Source organism: Phyllopteryx taeniolatus, chromosome 4 (genome assembly GCF_024500385.1).
Source record: "Phyllopteryx taeniolatus isolate TA_2022b chromosome 4, UOR_Ptae_1.2, whole genome shotgun sequence".
Classification (NCBI taxonomy): domain Eukaryota; kingdom Metazoa; phylum Chordata; class Actinopteri; order Syngnathiformes; family Syngnathidae; genus Phyllopteryx; species Phyllopteryx taeniolatus.
Window position 1 is genome coordinate 9,823,395 of NC_084505.1, and position 20,115 is coordinate 9,843,509.

At 43.6% G+C, this 20,115-nt stretch overlaps 1 protein-coding gene across 1 annotated transcript; it reads right to left on the reverse strand.

Moving 5' to 3' along the window:
* Positions 1–2,043: 2,043 nt before the first annotated feature.
* LOC133476225 (von Willebrand factor A domain-containing protein 7-like) lies at positions 2,044–16,119 on the reverse strand. The gene is made up of 18 exons (XM_061769340.1): positions 15,974–16,119; positions 15,555–15,778; positions 15,251–15,458; positions 14,615–14,700; positions 14,433–14,526; positions 13,857–13,985; positions 12,528–12,714; positions 12,243–12,412; positions 11,997–12,109; positions 11,702–11,818; positions 11,010–11,186; positions 10,797–10,932; positions 10,556–10,708; positions 10,373–10,465; positions 10,095–10,204; positions 9,627–9,791; positions 2,867–3,190; positions 2,044–2,665 (listed from the first exon to the last, which is right to left on the reverse strand). Exons 2-18 carry the CDS (start codon positions 15,747–15,749, stop codon positions 2,231–2,233), a joined length of 2,892 nt encoding a protein of 963 aa, XP_061625324.1. The 5' UTR covers positions 15,750–15,778; positions 15,974–16,119; the 3' UTR covers positions 2,044–2,230.
* Positions 16,120–20,115: the final 3,996 nt, after the last annotated feature.

Here is a 20,115-nt window from a genome sequence, read left to right on the forward strand (position 1 = left end):
TAGGTGAGGGTAGGAACGAAGATCGACCGGTAAATTGAGAGCTTCGCCTTTCGGCTTAGCTCTTTCTTTACCACAACGGACCGATACAAAGTCCGCATCACTGCAGACGCTGCACCGATCCGCCTGTCGATCTCCCGTTCCATTCTTCCCTCACTCGTGAACAAGACCCCAAGATACTTGAATTCCTCCACTTGGGGCAGGATCTCATCCCCGACCTGGAGATGGCATGCCACCCTTTTCCGACTGAGGACCATGGTCTCAGATTTGGAGGTGCTGATTCTCATCCCAGCCGCTTCACACTCGGCTGCGAACTGCTCCAATGAGAGTTGGAGGTCACGGCTTGATGAAGCCAACAGAACCACATCATCTGCAAAAAGCAGAGATGCAATACTGAGGCCACCAAACCGGACCCCCTCTACGCCTCGGCTGTGCCTAGAAATTCTGTCCATAAAAGTTATGAACAGAATCGGTGACAAAGGGCAGCCTTGGCGGAGTCCAACCCTCACCGGGAACGAGTCCGACTTACTGCCGGATATGCAGACCAAACTCTGACTCCGGTCGTACAGGGACCGAACAGCCCGTATCAGGGGGTTCGGTACCCCATACTCCCGAAGCACTCTCCACAGGACTCCCCGAGGGACACGGTCGAACGCCTTCTCCAAGTCCACAAAACACATGTAGACTGGTTGGGCGAACTCCCATGCACCCTCGAGGACCCTGCCGAGGGTGTAGAGCTGGTCCACTGTTCCACGGCCAGGACGAAAACCACACTGCTCCTCCTGAATCTGAGATTCGACTTCCCGACGGACCCTCCTCTCCAGCACCCCTGAATAGACCTTACCAGGGAGGCTGAGCAGTGTGATCCCCCTGTAGTTGGAACACACCCTCTGGTCCCCCTTCTTAAAAAGGGGGACCACCACCCCAGTCTGCCAATCCAGAGGCACTGTCCCCGATGTCCACGCGATGTTGCAGAGGCGTGTCAACCAGGACAGCCCCACAACATCCAGAGCCTTTAGGAACTCCGGGCGAATCTCATCCACCCCCGGGGCCCTGCCACCGAGGAGCTTTTTAACTACCTCGGTGACCTCAAACCCAGAGATAGGAGAGCCCGCCTCAGAGAACCCACACTCTGCTTCCCCATGGGAAGGCGTGTCGGTGGAATTGAGGAGGTCTTCGAAGTATTCTCCCCACCGACTCACAACGTCCCGAGTCGAGGTCAGCAGCGCCCCATCCCCACTATACACAGTGTTGGTGGTGCACTGCTTTCCTCTCCTGAGACGTCGGATGGTGGACCAGAATTTCCTCTAAGCCGTCCGGAAGTCTTTCTCCATGGCCTCACCGAACTCCTCCCATGCCCGGGTTTTTGCTTCAGCGACCACCAGAGCTGCATTCCGCTTGGCCAGCCGGTACCCATCAGCTGCCTCAGGAGTCCCACAGGCCAAAAAGGCCCGATAGGACTCCTTCTTCAGCTTGACGGCATCCCTCACCGTTGGTGTCCACCAACGGGTTCAGGGATTGCCGCCACGACAGGCACCGACCACCTTACGGCCACAGCTCCGGTCGGCCGCCTCAGCAATGGAGGCGCGGAACATGGTCCACTCGGACTCGATGTCCCCCGCCTCCCCCGGAACATTAGCAAAGTTCTGTCGGAGGTGGGAGTTGAAACTCCTTCTGCCCCGGACTATTGCAATATTAGTCATTCGAACTGCTCTAAGTGGTAGAGGACTCTGCATCTTTTTGCACAATTGTAAAAAAATAAATAAAAATGTACCGGCATTACCAGATAACAAGCAACCCTTTATTGCTCAGTGACTGTTTTTGTCAAAGTCTTTATGTCTCAAAAGTGTTCTCTGTCAATTGACTGTCTGTTGTCGTACTAGAACGGCTCCAATTACCGGGGACAAATTCCTTGTGTGTTTTTTGGACATACTTGGCAAATAAAGATGATTCTGATTCTGATTCATGCAGAAATTCAATAACACTCCGAAAAATTCATTTTTTATACAATTTATTATGCTATTGTATACGATAAACATATTTTTCAGCTGGGTTTACAATGAGTATATAAACCTTACAAAAGTGAACTATTACTACAATTCACATCTAAACACCAAGACTTAGAAAATAATAGAATTTCATTTCTTGAGAGCTATATTAACTGACTTACAGATACAAATGTTCAGAGTAGTCGACTAATGTGATAAAATCAATATAATTCCATACATCTCTTTCACTTCCAAAGTGGGAGTGCCACAACAGTTATCCAGACGCAAAGTGTTGAGCTCAGGGTGTGCCCTCCAGTGGACGTGGTGTATGTCGTCACATTAGCTGCAGTCACAGGTGCAACTGTAGTGGACTGTCTCACCTGGCCCACGCAAATTCCTACATTTCCCACCTTGTCCACAACAGACAACTCCACTTTGTCTGCACAGCAGGAGGCCTGGTAGGAGGCAACGGTGATGTTCTCGCCCCCTGACCCGACCACTGTGGTCGTGTTGAGGGTGCCATTCCCTTCACGGATGGTGACTCTTTCAATCCCTGTCCCATTCACACCGTCGGTAACATTGGCCACAAACTGCCACTGGGAGGAGTAACAGAGCGATGAAGATGAGCAGTTGGTGGATGTACTGACCTCCTGGCACACTGGTCCGTTAACATCAGTCACCTGGAGGCAGACAGTTGAGTAGTTAGAGTATTGTGTAAATCGGTTATAACACTGGGAGAAAAAATTTACAGGACGGCCTTGGGCCTTAAAGTTTTCATTATAATTCTGCAACTTGTTTGACTGATCAAGATTTGGTCGAACTCCGTGGACCATATTAATGTGTATCATGGTCTTAACCCACCTTTAGTGCTTTTCTCTTACCTCAGCAGCAACTGAAAACCTAAGGACAACATAGTTGATATCAGTCGTAGCTGCATCATCCGCCTCAATCGTAAGCGTGACGTCCGTTCCCGATGCCGCAGTGTCAGGAGCGGTTAGAGTCACGGTGCCGTTGGCTCTTCCTCCGCCGTCTGTTTCTATGGTGACAGAACTGGGCGATGTGGAGTCAAAGCTGCGGTCATTGGTAGCACGCACCCTAAATGTCCCAGTTGCAGTCTCGTTAATGACTCCACTGGTTGTTGTGGTGACAGTGAATGGGATGACTACAGTGGAGCCTGGTTCAATGTTGGTGCTGTTGGCTTGAGCCTAGAAAACGGGAACAGCTATTTTTAATGTGTGTGTGCTCAGTTAAATTAAATCTGCCACAATTTATCTGATAGTTTGGCCTTTTGGTCGAGTGTGAATGCTGTCATTCACACCCTGGTATGTAGCAAAGAAGTTGATAAGGACCACTTGAAGAGGCGGTTTCAATTCATTTACTCTGGTACAGTTTGGATCAGTTCAGCTCCATGAATACTGAATAGACTAAAGGTGTCGCTGGTGTTCTAATGATTGGAGAACTGAGGATCTTAAAACCATTAAAATTATACATTTGGCAATGTTATTGTAATGCCGTATTTTTGCGACATACAGTATATCTGTCTATGGGTGCAATGTTAAAGAATCCAGGGACCACTAGTGTTGTTTCGTTCAGAAGAACAAATCTTTTTAGTAAACAAACTGAACTGAATCAGTTTATGAAATGATTCATTCTTTTAGCTTGGCTGCCGCCCGGCGCCGTGAGGCGAGCGAGTCGGTTGGGAGTGGAAACGGAACTGCTGAAGCGTTCGGTCAGTCACTTCTGAATCTTCGGCGAATGACCAATGAGCAGCCAGCGTGCAGGCGGGGGCGGGACTTCATTACACGTACTGCCATGTGATTTGCAATTGACCAATGAGCAGCCAGCGTCAAGCAGCACCGTGCAGGCGGAGGAGGGACTTAAGCGAACCGAGTGATTCGTTCAGTGAACTGGTGTACTGAAGAACTGACGAGTGATTCGTTCGTTGAACTTCTTCTTTTGTGATCTGCTAAGGAGCGATGTACTTGTGTGATGAGGGGATTCGTTTGCGCAAGGAACGCCGTACTATGCAGTGAACGTACTCTTGAGTGATTTTTACCGCAAGTCCTGACATCGTCGCGGGGATAGCTTTCACGAGCAGCAGTTTCTTCAAGCATACGGCTAATGCTGAGTCAGTCAAGCACATGAAAACAAGCACATATTTAAAATAAATGTAAATTAATAATAAATGTATATACGTACACATACATAAAATTCGCTCTGTCTCTAATGAGATTATTAAATCGTTTCATTTCAGGATAATAATAATAATGCAGCCCTATGGGGGGCACAAGTCAGTGCAAACTGTAGGCCGGTCCCAAGCCCGGATAAATGCAGAGGGTTGCGTCAGGAAGGGCATCCGGCTTAAAACCTTGCCAAACAAATATGAGCGTTCATCCAAAGAATTCCATACCGGATCGGTCGTGGCCCGGGTTAACAACGTCCGCCACCGGCGCCGTCAACCTGCAGGGCGCTGTTGGAAATTCAGCTACTGTGGGTCGAAGTCGAAGTCAAAGAAGAAGAAGAAGAAGAAGAGGTGGAAAGCGGGTTCTTCGGCAGAAAGAGAAGAGGAAAACACAGAGCCTAGAACTGAATGTGGGGACTTTGAATGTTGGGACTATGACAGGAAAATATCGGGAGTTGGTTGACATGATGATTAGGAGAAAGGTTGATATATTGTGTGTCCAGGAGACCAGGTGGAAAGGCAGTAAGGCTAGAAGTTTAGGGGGAGGGTTTAAATTATTTTACCATGGTGTAGATGGGAAGAGAAATGGAGTCGGGGTTATTTTAAAAGAAGAGTTGGCTAAGAATGTCTTGGAGGTGAAAAGAGTATCAGATCGAGTGATGAGGCTGAAATTTGAAATTGAGGGTGTTATGTGTAATGTGCTTAGTGGCTATGCCCCACAGGTAGGATGTGACCTAGAGGTGAAAGAGAAATTCTGGAAGGAGCTAGATGATGTAGTTCTGAGCATCCCAGACAGAGAGAGAGTCGTAATTGGTGCAGATTGTAATGGACATGTTGGTGAAGGTAATAAGGGTGATGAAGAAGTGATGGGTAAGTACGGTATCCAGGAAAGGAACTTGGAGGGACAGATGGTGGTAGACTTTGCAACAAGGATGCAAATGGCTGTAGTGAACACTTTTTTCCAGAAGAGGCACGAACATAGGGTGACCTACAAGAGCGGAGGTAGAAGCACACAGGTGGATTACATCTTGTGCAGACGATGTAATCTGAAGGAGGTTACCAACTGTAAGGTAGTGGTAGGGGAGAGTGTGGCTAGACAGCATAGGATGGTGGTGTGTAAGATGACTCTGGTGGTGGGGGGGAAAATTAGGAAGACAAAGGCAGAGAAGAGAACCATGTGGTGGAAGCTGAGACAGGACGAGTGTTGTGCAGCTTTTCGGGAAGAGGTGATACAGGCTCTCGGTGGACGGGAAGAGCTTCCAGAAGACTGGACCACTGCAGCCAAGGTGATCAGAGAAGCAGGCAGGAGAGTACTTGGTGTATCTTCTGGCAGGAAAGGAGAGAAGGAGACTTGGTGGTGGAACCTCACAGTACAGGAAATCATACAAGGAAAACGGTTAGCTAAGAAGAAGTGGGACACTGAGAGGACCGAGGAGAGGCGAAAGGAATACATTGAGATGCGACACAGGGCAAAGGTAGAGGTGGCAAAGGCAAAACAAGAGGCATATGATGACATGTATGGCAGGTTGGACACTAAAGAAGGAGAAAAGGATCTATACAGGCTGGCCAGACAGAGGGATAGAGATGGGAAGGATGTGCAGCAGGTTAGGGTGATTAAGGATAGAGATGGAAATATGTTGACTGGTGCCAGCAGTGTGCTAGGTAGATGGAAAGAATACTTCGAGGAGTTGATGAATGAGGAAAATGATAGAGAAGGGAGAGTAGAAGAGGCAAGTGTGGTGGACCAGGAAGTGGCAATGATTAGTAAGGGGGAGGTTAGAAAGGCATTAAAGAGAATGAAAAATGGAAAGGCAGTTGGTCCTGATGACATTCCTGTGGAGGTATGGAAGCATCTAGGAGAGGTGGCTGTGGAGTTTTTGACCAGCTTGTTCAATAGAATTCTAGTGCGAGAGAAGATGCCTGAGGAATGGAGGAAAAGTGTACTGGTGCCCATTTTTAAGAACAAAGGTGATGTGCAGAGCTGTGGCAACTATAGAGGAATAAAGTTGATGAGCCACACAATGAAGTTATGGGAAAGAGTAGTGGAGGCTAGACTCAGGACAGAAGTGAGTATTTGCGAGCAACAGTATGGTTTCATGCCTAGAAAGAGTACCACAGATGCATTATTTGCCTTGAGGATGTTGATGGAAAAGTACAGAGAAGGTCAGAAGGAGCTACATTGTGTCTTTGTAGATCTAGAGAAAGCCTATGACAGAGTACCCAGAGAGGAACTGTGGTACTGCATGCGGAAGTCTGGAGTGGCAGAGAAGAATGTTAGAATAATACAGGACATGTACGAGGGCAGCAGAACAGCGGTGAGGTGTGCTGTCGGTGTGACAGAAGAATTTAAGGTGGACGTGGGACTGCATCAGGGATCAGCCCTGAGCCCCTTCCTTTTTGCAGTGGTGATGGATAGGCTGACAGATGAGGTTAGACTGGAATCCCCGTGGACCATGATGTTTGCAGATGACATTGTGATCTGCAGTGAAAGCAGGGAGCAGCTGGAGGAACAGTTAGAAAGATGGAGGCATGCACTGGAAAGCAGAGGAATGAAGATTAGCCGAAGTAAAACAGAATATATGTGCATGAATGAGAGGGGTGGTGGGGGAAAAATGAGGCTACAGGGAGAAGAGATGGCAAGGTTAGAGGACTTTAAATACTTGGGGTCAACCGTCCAGAGCAATGGTGAGTGTGGTCAGGAAGTGAAGAAACGGGTCCAAGCAGGTTGGAACGGGTGGAGGAAGGTGTCAGGTGTGTTATGTGACAGAAGAGTCTCTGCTCTGATGAAGGGCAAAGTTTATAAAACAGTGGTGAGGCCAGCCATGATGTATGGATTAGAGACAGTGGCACTGAAGAGAAAACAGGAAGCAGAGCTGGAGGTGGTGGAAATGAAGATGTTGAGGTTCGCTCTCGGAGTGACCAGGTTGGATAAAATTAGAAATGAGCTAATCAGAGGGACAGCCAAGGTTCGATGTTTTGGAGACAAAGTTAGAGAGAGCAGACTTCAATGGTTTGGACACGTCCAGAGGAGAGAGAGTGAGTATATTGGTAGAAGGATGATGAGGATGGAGCTGCCAGGCAAGAGAGCTAGAGGAAGACCAAAGAGAAGGTTGATGGATGTCGTGAGGGAAGACATGATGGCAGTTGGTGTTCGAGAGGAGGATGCAGGAGATAGGCTCTCATGGAAAAGGATGACGCGCTGTGGCGACCCCTAACGGGACAAGCCGAAAGGAAAAGAAGATTTCAGGATAATAATAAAAATAATAATATATACATTAAACTTACAGTGGGGCAAAAAAAGTAATCAGCCACCAATTGTGCAAGCTCTCCCACTTAAAAAGATAAGACAGGCCTGTAATTTTCATCACAGGTATACCTCACTAATGAGAGACAAAATGCGGAAAAAAAATCTTTTTTAAAGAATTTATTAGCAAATTATGGTGGAAAATAAGTATTTGGGCACCTACAAACAAGGGAGATTTCTGGCTTTCACAGACCTGTAACTTCTTCTTTAAGAGGCTCCTCTGTCCTCCACTCGTGACCTCTATTAATGGTACCTGTTTGAACTCGTTATCAGTATAAAAGACACTTGTCCACAACCTCAGTCACACTCCAAAATCCACTATGGCCAAGACCAAAGAGCTGTCAAAGGACACCAGAAACAAAATTGTAGCCCTGCACCAGGCTGCGAAGACTGAATCTTCAATAGGTAAGCAGCTTGGTGTGAAGAAAGCAACTGTGGGAGAATTATTAGAAAATGGAAGACATACAAGACCACTGATAATCTCCCTCGATCTGGTGCTCCACGCAAGATCTCGCCCAGTGGTATCAAAATGATCACAAGAACGGTGAGCAAAAATCCCAGAACCACACGGTGGGACCTAGTGAATGACCTGCATAGAGCTGGAACCAAAGTAACAAAGGCTACCATCAGCAACACACTACGCCGTCAGGAACTCAAATCCTGCAGTGCCAGACGTGTCCCCCTGGTTAAGTCAGTACATGCTCGGGCCCGTCTGAGGTTTGCTGGAGAGCATTTGGAGTATCCAGAAGAGGATTGGGAAAATGTCATATGGTCAGATGAAACCAAAATAGAACTTTTTGGTACTTGTCGTGTTTGGAGGAGAAATAATGCTGAGTTGCATCCAAAGAACACCATACCTACTGTGAAACATGGTGGTGGAAACATCATGCTTTGGGGCTGTTTTTCAGCAAAGGGACCAGGACGACTGATCCGTGTAAAGGAAAGAATGAATGGGGCCATGTATCGTGAGATTTTGAGTGAAAACCTCCTTCAATCACCAAGGGCATTGAAGATGAAACGTAGCTGGGTCTTTCAGCATGACAATGATCCCAAACACACCGCCCAAGCAACGAAGGAGTGGCTTCGTAAGAAGCATTTCAAGGTCATGGAATGGCTGAGCCAGTCTCCAGCTCTCAAGCCCGTAGAAATCTTTGAAGGGAGTTGAAAGTCTGTGTTGCCCAGCGACAGCCCCAAAACATCACTGCTCTACAGGAGATCTGCATGGTGGAATGGGCCAAAACACCAGCAACAGTGTGTGAAAACCTTATAAAAACTTACAGAAAACATTTGACCTCTGTCATTGCCAACAAAGGATATATAACAAAGTATTGAGATGAACTTTTGTTATTGACCAAATACTTATTTTCCACATTAATTTGCTGATAAATTCTTTAAAAATCAGACAATGTGATTTTCTGGATTTATTTATTTTTTTTTCTCATTTTATCTCATAAGTGAGCTATACCTCGCTCATCTTTTTCAGTGAGAGAACTTGGACAATTGGTGGCTGACTAAATACTTTTTTGCCCCACTGTATATTGCACTTCTCAAGACACTCAAAGACGCTTTCCACTAACCAGATGACAATACGATGTTCGGTAGCTGAGCTCGCTGCACGGATGTTCACGAGTCACATCCGAAGCCGAGTGTTCAAGAGCTTGCTGAGAGAGAGAGATATTGTAGGTATGTGATAGTTTAACTTAAGTTTAATTTATTTTTACATGTGTATGTTTACAATACGTGACAACAACAACGCATAGTGCTTCCGTGAAAGTGTTGAGTGAACGTGAACGTCAAGGATGGATCATCTTTTTAAAGAACTGATTCGAATGATTCAGTACACTCAAAAGAACTGCAGCGCCCATCACTAGGGACCACAAAAGTGATGCTAAACACCCCATGTTCGATTTTAAAAGTATGAACATAGTCTTAGTTTTCACACTAGGTTAGGTTAATTTAAGTTCGGTTACTTGCATGACCATACAAACCGCACAGAGGGAGAAAACAAACAAGTTTAATTAAAACAGATCAAAACACCCTTTGTCTAACAGTATGCAAAAGAAACAGAAGATTTTATTGGAATAATGATGCGCCTTGAGGGCAAAGATGAAGATCTGTCTTCCTTTGATAGAAAACTGAAGGTGTTTGAGCTTACAGTCAGTGAAATACTGGAAGTCTTCATCTGAGTGGAGGCCTGCCTCTGGAACCTGCTTGGAGTTGATCTTAATGATGAGCTGCTGTCTTCTCCTCTCAACCGAACCACAAAATCACCCGCTGGAATCTCATTAAATGTCACCAGGAAGTTAGAACCTCCTAATGACTGTGGAGTAAAAGACAAGCCACTGTTGTTTAGCTGAAAAATTAATTGAAGTCTGAATCAAAGTAATGGAGATGGGGACTTATACTTAAACATTTAGGAACACTGTGCCGTTATAGCAAATGTAACAATCCCCCCCAAATTTTCAAGTCTCAACAAATTTTCAGAGAAACCAATTTCAGCTTCTAGTCAATTAGTCACAGGAATATCAGGTATTTAGTGTTAATATGTTAGTTGTGGTATATTTTCTTTGTACAGTAGTTAATGAATTAGGTTCTCTGTGATTAGGAAGGTTATCCAACATGCCTGCAAGGTCCCGTTGACTTCTGCTGGTCCTGAGTTGTCATACAACGTGATCTCTGGAATATTTACACTGTCACTCCCTGCCACTGTGACCAAGAGGGTAGCATTACCACCTGAAAGTTTATACATGAGACAAACGTCATTTTTACAATTCCTGAGACATGAACAAAACATAGAAATATAGGTATGAATACCAATAAATATAAGATCTGACTGTGGACACATAAATGATAAGTTTGAGGGCAAAGAGTATGATGTTGAAATTTAAGAGGATATTCAACCTGAAAGAGGACGTCCCTCTTTCAGAAAGAAGTCTGCATGGAGTCCTTCATGGGCCTCCACAAGATTGTAGATGAAGTTAATTGAACTTTGACCTAATATCAACATTGGTCACAATTCACAATGGGCAAAACATTTATTAAACACAATTTACCTACCTTTTTAAGTTCCATTTTACTACTGACCTGTGACCTTTACTGAGTACGTGTCATTGGAGTCTACACTGATTTCCCACATTCCTGTTTCATTGTCATTGTTGAGGGTCAGTCGTCGTAGGTTACCTGCCAAGCTCAGAGATGCCAGAGGGCCACTGGACTCACTAGAGCTCTGAGATACACCTGTAAGAGTAGGAAAGGGATTTTCAATATGTATAGACAGTTTGTTCTTTTAATGGAAGGAAGAAAAACATGGACTAGACATTAATACCTGTGGCACTGGTGAGATTAAATGAGAGCGAGGACGTTCCTGTGATGTAGACCGTAACGTTTCGTAGTGAGCTATCAAAAACAAACGTAAAATTATCAGGCTTTCCGGGATTCATCACGACTTGAAAAACTGTCACCTGAAAAAGACAGAGTACAGGGGTTTTAAACATCCTCTACTGTTTTTATTTAGTTTGCTCCTCAGATTTTCACTTACCACAGCACTGGATGAGGAATCCTCTATAACACTTGTTGCCAGAGCAAGATCAGACTTGCTGACCTCAATGGCTTGACCTCCAGAAGCCCGTGCAAGGTCACGGTACAGCTGAGCATCTGCTTGATTCAGTGCTCTTTTGCGTCGACTGGTCAAGACATCTGTCAGCATGAAAGTCACCTGATAATACAAGAGCTCAGTTAAAAAAACACAAAGAATGTCAAATTTACACATAGTTTCATCATCTCTGTCCACCAGATTGTCTGAGGGTGGTGGTTTGAGTTATATTCTGAGCATTGTGTAATGTTCTAAACTTTTAGAGTCAGAGATAAATTGAGATGAAATTTTTTTTTCCATATGCCATCACATTGGTGTGTCACATTATAAATATTTCTGTCTTTTAACCTATTTGTACACACAATGAAACTTACCAGTATTCCTATCTTTTCCCAAACGATTTACATATACAGTATACACATCTAAATGCAAAGACTAATTAGAGCACGACTTATCTTGATCATTTTAGAAAGGCATGGCAGTGCACACGACATAACACAAGAGAGATTCAGTACCTTGTTTGGAGAAACTATGTTGGTCCTTGTGGTGATGATAATTTTATGGATGCCAAGTTGTCATTGCCTCTCATGTAACTGAAACCGGCTGTGTTTTGATATTTGGGGAGGTAAATGACTCACCTCAGATTTGGTGCTCTCTATAAGGGCAGTGATGGTGCTTTTCAAGGCAGCATCTTTTGCTGGAGCATCAGTGAAGACAAATATCTCAGATAAGGGTGGAGCAGCAGTAAGGGCAAGCTGTCAGCCAAAACAAACTAGTCAAAATGTATCCATTGACTGATGATGTAACACCATTCTGTTTTCTTGAATTCACAATAACAGAGATAATAAAGGCCATTCTAATCCATATCTAGTAAATTAGTGTCAAAATTAGAAATTGTTTTTGTTGAGAAAGGGTTCACTGTGCTGCAAACACCTGCAGGCCAGACAAGCATAGCTCTGGGATGTCACCACCTCCACTGGCAGTCAGCTGGCTGATGCTTTCTTTGAATTTGTCTGCATCGGTCGTCATTAGTAGAGGACCAAAACCTGCAAATTGTAAAAAATTGTTATACTATTTGTTTACAGTAGGGTGTGTTCACTACAACCTGACACTATTGGCAAGTTGGAAGCAACGTGTTGAATTCTGTGCTAACACTTTGTATGAGTGTGCGCTGACTACCTGGATCATTAAAAGGAACTAATATGTAGGCTGAAGGCTCCTGCTGGGTTCCCCTTTTACTGTCAATGATTTTAAAGGAAACTCTCTTTGCTTCTGCTATGTCATCGCTCATACTGCCTGTTGTGTCAATGACAAAACACAGTACAGAGGACTGGGAGAGGCCCATCAGTCTGTAGGAATTCAAGACACAAACCAGATTTACCACATCTTCATCCTGACCAGTTGTACCTTGGAACCACAAATTGCTCAATCAAAAGGTCTTGCCAAGGTGTACTTGTTGCTTACCGTAGGAAGTTCTGATCTCCTACAGCTGTTCTGATGTCCCCCAGAAGCTCCACAGTAGCATTCTCAGCCAAATCAGCTGCTTCATGATGAAGTGAACCATGGCTGGACCCAATTTTGTCTTTATTGATGCCTCCCACTGGGTCACGCTTGCTCGTTTGGTCAAAAGAGCCCCCATGGCTGCATTTACCTTGGAGCACAAAGAAAAACATTGGATTGTGTACCACGCCTGAATGCGGCATTCATTTGGATGATTGCTGATTGCAATGACACGACATGAATGATTTCACCGTGGTCTGATATAGTTTTGGAGTTTTCTTTATTGGTGCTGTAAATGCTGAGGTTCCCTAGAGTTATTCAAACACATTAGAGGGACATTTATCCATGCAAAGCAATAAGTAAAACTGAAGTTCATTAATTCATTAATTTTCCGTACCGCTTATCCTCACTAGGGTCACGGGCGTCCTGGAGCCTATCCCAGCTATCTTTGGCCGAGGGGCAGGGTACACCCTGAACTGGTCGCCAGCCAATCATAGGGCACATATAAACAAACAACCATTCACATTCACTTACACACCTACGGGCAATTTAGAGTCTTCAATTAACCTACCATGCATGTTTTTGGGATGTGGGAGGAAACCGGAGTACCCTGAGAAAACCCACGCAGGCACGGGGAGAACATACAAACTCCACATAGGCGAGGCCGAATTTGAACCCGTGTCCTCAGAACTGTGAGGCAGATGTGCTAACCAGTTGCACACCGTGCCGCCCAAAACTGTTAATAGATAAAATTATTATTTCTTCCATTTGTACGATACATCAGACCTATTTTTTTTAGCTGAATATTTAGAACATTCCCAATGGTTAAAACTCAATTTGACCTGTTTCATCATTTTGGGAATTTACTTTGCAAGAAATCCCATGGTGCATTGTGTTATGTTCCAAAGCCAGCTATCCATCCATCCATCCATTATCTGTACTGCTTTATCCTCACTAGGGTTGTGGGTGTGCTGGACCCTATCCCAGCTATCTTCGGGCGAGAGGCGGGGTACACCTTGAACTGGTTGCCAGCCAATCGCATGGCACATATAAACAAACAACGATTCGCGCAGACATTCACACCTAAGGGCAATTTAGAGTCTTCACATCAAGCTACCATGCATGCTTTTGAGTGCCCGGAGAAAACCCACGCAGGCAAGGGGAGAACATGCAAACTCCACACAGGTAGGGATTTGATCCCCAGTCGTAGGAACTGTGAGGAAGATTGTCTCAAAGGAATTGTCTCTCAAATCGTCATATCATTCATACGACAAACATCCAGGCAAAAGTTACCATCTGGCTTTTCTGACGATATGAGGTTGAAGTAGCCAGAAGTAAGAAGCCCTTGCTGCAGTACGTCAGGCAAAAGGTTGTCATCGCAGTTGTCTCCTGTACAGTTTCTACAGGTTGAAATATTTGGTCCTACAAGCAAATTGGGTCAGAAAAATAATATCATAATAGTGTACAATAACCAATGTTTAAAAGACAAGGTTTCAAACCAATTTGGGAGGACAATGTATCTTGTTATATGGTACTGTAGATTTGTCTTGGGCTAAAGATTCCCAATACAATGATACAATGAAGTCTATGTATTTACCTTGTGTGCTTAAGAATCTCCACTTGTGAGTCCTCTGTGACACACAAAAGGTATGTGCTGACATTTTGATGCCCCAAGTATGCCATAGGCCTCATTGTATCAGGACTGGTTTAAAAACAAACTATTCTGGGGTAGTCTTATATCACCTCACAAGTGACATAAGGTGACAAGGTGCCTTTTGTGGTGTTTCACTGAAGCATACACCGACATTCAGACAAAGCAGTAGTTGCTATGGAAAGCATACCTTGGAAATGTAAACAACAGCATCCTACCTGCCAGATTCTTAATAGTTTTGTCAGGTTTGATCAGGGCATTGTAAGGAGCTATGTTCCCCAACTCCACCCAGTTACTGTGGCTGTAGAAGTCCTGCAAGTATCCAGCATCAGTTATGCATGCCATATGGGGCTCATGGGTTGCATCACACCTCCAAAACTACACTAGTCTTTCAACTCACTTGCAGAGTGTGGCATACTCGTCCAAGAGTCCAGCGCCCTGCGATGAAGTTCTCCAGTTTCACACTTGCCTTCACAGCAGACACACCTGCACACACAGTACATCAGTGAGACAGTGTGGAAAATAAATCAGGCTAGAAAAGAAAACATACACATTATCGACGGGACCACACAACCCCATTAGACTACCAAACTACAGCAGTCTCTCCTTCTTTTCTGGTGTCATTTTTTAAGTGTACCTTCCATTACCAATGATCTCATGAATTGAATAGAATTTTAGCATATTAACAGGCACAACAATGTAACAGGAATTCTTGGATTATTTTCCTGATCACGAAACACTTTTTTCAGTTGTTGCCAGGCTCAATCGCAACTGCCCCCCAGGCAATGGAAAATTGACATATCCCAGTCATACCCACTTGGCTGTTTCAAAGATGGTATGCTATTGGACGGAGAGAAGAACAGAAACGGACACATACGAAAGCAATTACTCCAAAAAACAACACACTATGGGTTAGTATAGATGGCTGTGCAGACTCTGATCTCACAAATATCTGTATTAGATGTAAAAGACATTGAATTGAAAGACAAACAACACACGTGGATGGATCACTGACTCAAGAGAAGATTTTGTATACCTTTTGTGATTAGGTCTCTCCCTTTCTGGAACATTTCACCATCAAAATGGTGCTCGTCACTCAGCGCTGATGCTAAATCCACGTTGGCATTGCTAAAGTACATATTGGCAATGGAAGTATGGAACAAGACACTGGACAGGAGTGAGGTGGAATTGTCTGAAACCGAACATGCCTCTTGTACCCGATCAGCTGTTAGACTGTCATCAATCTGAAGACAGAAGAAGAGTCGATAGAAATTTAGAAATTCATTTGGGGAGTTTTGGGAAAAGGTTGTGTGTGACTAAACGTGTGTGTCCCATCTTACAGTCAGACTGAAGTCCCTTCCCTCTGCTCCAGCAATGTCTCGACAGACCTCAGCAGTCTTTCGGAGAACTGCCCTTTGGGTGATCTCGCGGTGAGAAGTTGAGTTTCCATCAGATGCAAACAGTGGTTGGAAGCTTTGCGTTAGGCCTGTGAGGGCGAGGACCACAGACACCAGTAACAAGCACTTGCTGCTCATTACGATGATGATCGACGATGCGGAGAAACCTAAATCACAATGTAATCTTTTCAATGTGTTGTAAAACAGCCACTCTTCATTTATAATAAAATCCACAATCAGTTGTGAAAAGAATGTTATAGTGTAACCAAGCATGAGGAAGAATTTGGAAACACTTGAGTGACATTACTGGGGAACAGACAAGCGAGAGAAAAAAAAGAAGACATTGAAACTAACAGTCTCACCTTAATATGTTCTACTTGCTGACAAAAGTTATTCAGAAGTTGTGACTGCTTCAGTCTTCCAATGGGTGCATTCCAGTTTCCAGGATCCACACAAGTAGTTTGTGTAGTGTGAGAGCCTGACTGTGTGTGCGCGTGTGTTAGATTGGGTGCGCTGGTGTTTTTGAGTGCGCCCTCGTCTTGTTGTCCTCTTATAGGTTGCTTGGAGGATTCGAGATAAAGAACGTGCGCACACCCTCAAGTCTTGTTGTTACAAATCACTATAGAGTTTAAATTCTATTCTAAATAGATGCTTTTATCTGTTGGTTTTAGTGGATGCCTTGGGGAAAATAATCCCTGTATTTTAGGGCCATGGTTACAATGTGACAACATAGATATGTGATGACCTCCTGTTAAAATGTGTCAGATTTTTTTGCTTTTTTGAGGAGGGTATGTTTTCATTGTATTTGTTTGTTCCTAAACTGGATTGCAGGTCCCACTTTACAATAAGGGTACACTTATGAAGTGTTTATAATATTGTTGTTAACTTTTGTTACCACTTTAAACTACAAAAATGACTAGCCTTACTGCTTTTTGACAACCATAAATAGGAGCTTATTATTTAATTTAACTACTGTACATACCGAAACTTAACAATAAGGCTCCATTTTGACACTTTAGGTACTCGTATGGTGGCTCTATTATCAGACTTTTAACAGAATGGACAACTGTAAAGTGTCAAAATAGTTTCATCTTGCCCACACTTATTGTTGAAATATATACTTTATAATCCCTTAATGTTGGTATGTTTGTGGTTGTGCTAGTTACTACTTAAACTACTTAAAACCACAAAAACTTTGTGGAGCGGTTGGACTCAGCCAACATGAAATGCATTGCATTTGTTAATGGTGCTTCACCACGAATGGCATTTTTAAAAGTGAACACTTAATGGAATCGCTGATTATTGGTGAAAGAATGCCACGTCAATCTCAGGGTTGACCTCAGTTTCATCGGCATATATTCCTAATGTGTAGGGCTTTTGCATTAAAATAGAACAATAGCTCATGTTCTTTTGTAAATTGGTTGACACTTTTGATAGGCTGAGACCTTGACATTTTGGAGAATGTTTGTTAAAAAGGTGTGGCTGGTAGTATTCAAAATGAACGAGTAGTGGCCTGACTTTTAGACCTCAAATGGTATTAAATGGAAGATCAGCAGCACGCTCAGAAAACTGTTATGAAAGTAAAAAAAAAAGTCGTTTGATTGATCTTGAATTGGTTGATAAGTAGCACTTCATAGGGTCCTACAGGAGTCATCTGAATCCTGCTCTGCAACATGCTTAGTGACTAAGTAACAGTCACATATTATGTAGCATGGATGAGTAACTGAGAAACATGCTGAAACAATATGGTCAACAAGGTAAACATGTTTCCCTTCTGGCCTTTGTGGCATGCAAATACTTTCATCTCTTCACCCCCCAAGAGTGTTGAAACAGCAAAGAAACACTAACTACATAAACAACTGGTTGGGAAATTCTGACCAAACAGCGTGACTAGAGCTTGTGACCACGTTCCTTGAATGGCCAGAGCACTATGCTAACATCACAGCTATGCAATTTATTTTGGTTTAAAGGCTGTTAAGACAGTTTATGTTAAACCATGTGTTCACACCCTTTTAACCCTTTTAAAACCACAGGGATCACCGATGACACCGCGGCGCATATGGCTGACACAATTATTGACATAAATAGACCAAAAAAAAAACCAGGCGTGTTAATAAATATATCTATTATTATGGTGCTAAAAGGGTTTTTAAAGAGGATATTATAAAATTTACTTTTTAATTGCTTTTATCCACATGGTTGGGTCTCTCTAATACCTGCCCTCACGTCAAGAGGGCTTTTCACAAAATATTTATTTTATCTGCTTTAATTTATCTTAGCATCTACTTTTACTTTCTGCATTTATATTTTTAGGTCTGTTATTTATGTTTATTTCAATATTTTGAAATATTGTTTATTTCAGCTTTTGCATTTTTAGGTCTATTTAAAAAAAAAATGTTTTTAGCTTGATACATAACATACTGCTGAACAGGTTGGAAACATGGGTAGAACTAAATGGAACAGTCCTCGAATGGCTCAGGTTCTACATGGAGGAAAGGAGTTTTTTTTTTAGTTTTGTAACCACTGGAAGTGTTCAATCTCATCGAATGCCAATGACATATGGGGTCCCTCAAGGGTCAGTTCTTGGACCCCTTCTGTTCGCCCGGTATATGCTACTCTTGGGTCAAGTTCGTCAGAACCTCCATATTGACTATCTTAGCTATACAGTTACACGGTTATATCTAGCAGTGTCTCCAGATGACTTTCATTAAACCAACACAAAACCGAGATAGATGTTTTTGGTTGGTTTATGTAAAGGACAGCTGGGGGTCTGAAAGTGGCTCATTGTTGCCAGAAAGTCTGCTACATAAATTAAACCAGGAAGACCTGTCAAAATGCGATTATTTACGTCAACTATCAGCCCACTGCCCAAGAATGCCTCTAAGAGGGAGATGAATTCCATGACCACCTTGTGTTTAAAGACACCATTAGAAAGCAAGAAACTCTTAGTAACCAGTTGTATTGTATGTTAAATGAACACCAGATACCATTAAAAACTCTCTCTCTCTCTCTCTCTCTCTCGCTCTCTCTCGCACTCTCGCTCTCTCTCTCGCTCTCTCTCTTGCTCTCTCTCACTCTCTCTTGCTCTCGCTTTCTCTCTCTCGCACTCTCTCGCTCTCGCTCTCTCTCGCTCTCTCTCACTCTCGCTCTCTCTCACTCTCTCTCTCTCTCGCTCTCTCTCTCTCTCTCTATATCCATCCATCCATTTTCTGAGCCGCTTCTCTTCACTAGGGTCGCGGGCGTGCTGGAGCCTATCCCAGCTAACATCGGGCAGGAAGCGGGGTACACCCTGAACTGGTTGCCAGCCAATCGCAGGACACATACAAACAAACAACCAATCGCACTCACATTCACACCTACGGGCAATTTAGAGTCTTCAATTCATGCATGTTTTTGGGATGTGGGAGGAAACCGGAGTGTCCGGAGAAAACCCACGCAGGCACGGGAAGAACATGGAAACTCCACACAGGCGGGGCCAGGGATTGAACCCGGGTCCTCAGAACTGTGAGGCTGACGCTCTAACCAGTCGTCCACCGTGCCGCCTTCTCTCTCTCTCTCTCTCTCTCTCTCTCTCTCTCTCTCTCTCTCTCTCTCTCTCTCTCTCTCTCTCTCTCTCTCTCTCTCTCTCTCTCTCTCTCTCTCTCTCTATATATATATATATATATATATATATATATGATTGTATTGCATGACTTAATTGTATTAAAAAATATAAATAAGAGTGCTGAGACACGATTATAAACTAAAAACTGATATAACGTGTGACATTGGATCCATTGTGACACAATGAGAAACTGTGCTGTTTTAGGGAAACTTGGTTTGAGCCAATCAACACCAAAATGAGGGTTTTAGAATCAGGTGTCCCTTATGGTGTATATAAATACGTGTCTTATTGGAACTGTTCAGTACTTTTGTCGTCTTTTGCTGCCGCTGCACCTCCAAATCTCTCCTTTTAAGGCATAATCTTTCCAAAGACTCATTACCGAGAAAAGGTAAGGCAAGAAAACATAACTTTTGTACAGTATATTAGAGTGTGTCATCTGCAGATTTAGTCTGTATGCATGGATACTTGATGACGTATAAAGTATTTCATGAGATAAAACAAATTGAAAAAAGGTTTAAAACATGGCCAGATTTGAAATTGTGCCGGTTCAGATGTTCTCAGCTTGTGTGGATTTTCTCTGAGTGTACCAAAAACGTGCGTTGTGTTCATGGAAGACTCCATAGAGCTGTAAACTGTAAGTAAAACAATCTAATTGGACAGTAAAAGAGAGCTGTCTTGGTAAGGTTTGTGCCCACAATATTTTTTAAAAGTATAACTCATCAGTATGTGTCAGTACAATGATTGACAGGTGATTAAGGCATGTCCGCTTTTTCACATAGTTACCTTGGCTAACTGGTCAAGCTGATAGACTAGAAATCAGTTGGGGTCTCACTACACAGGTTCGAGTCCTTCTGACCAAGGACTTTTGGAGTGGCCATATCTAATCAATAAAGCTGACTT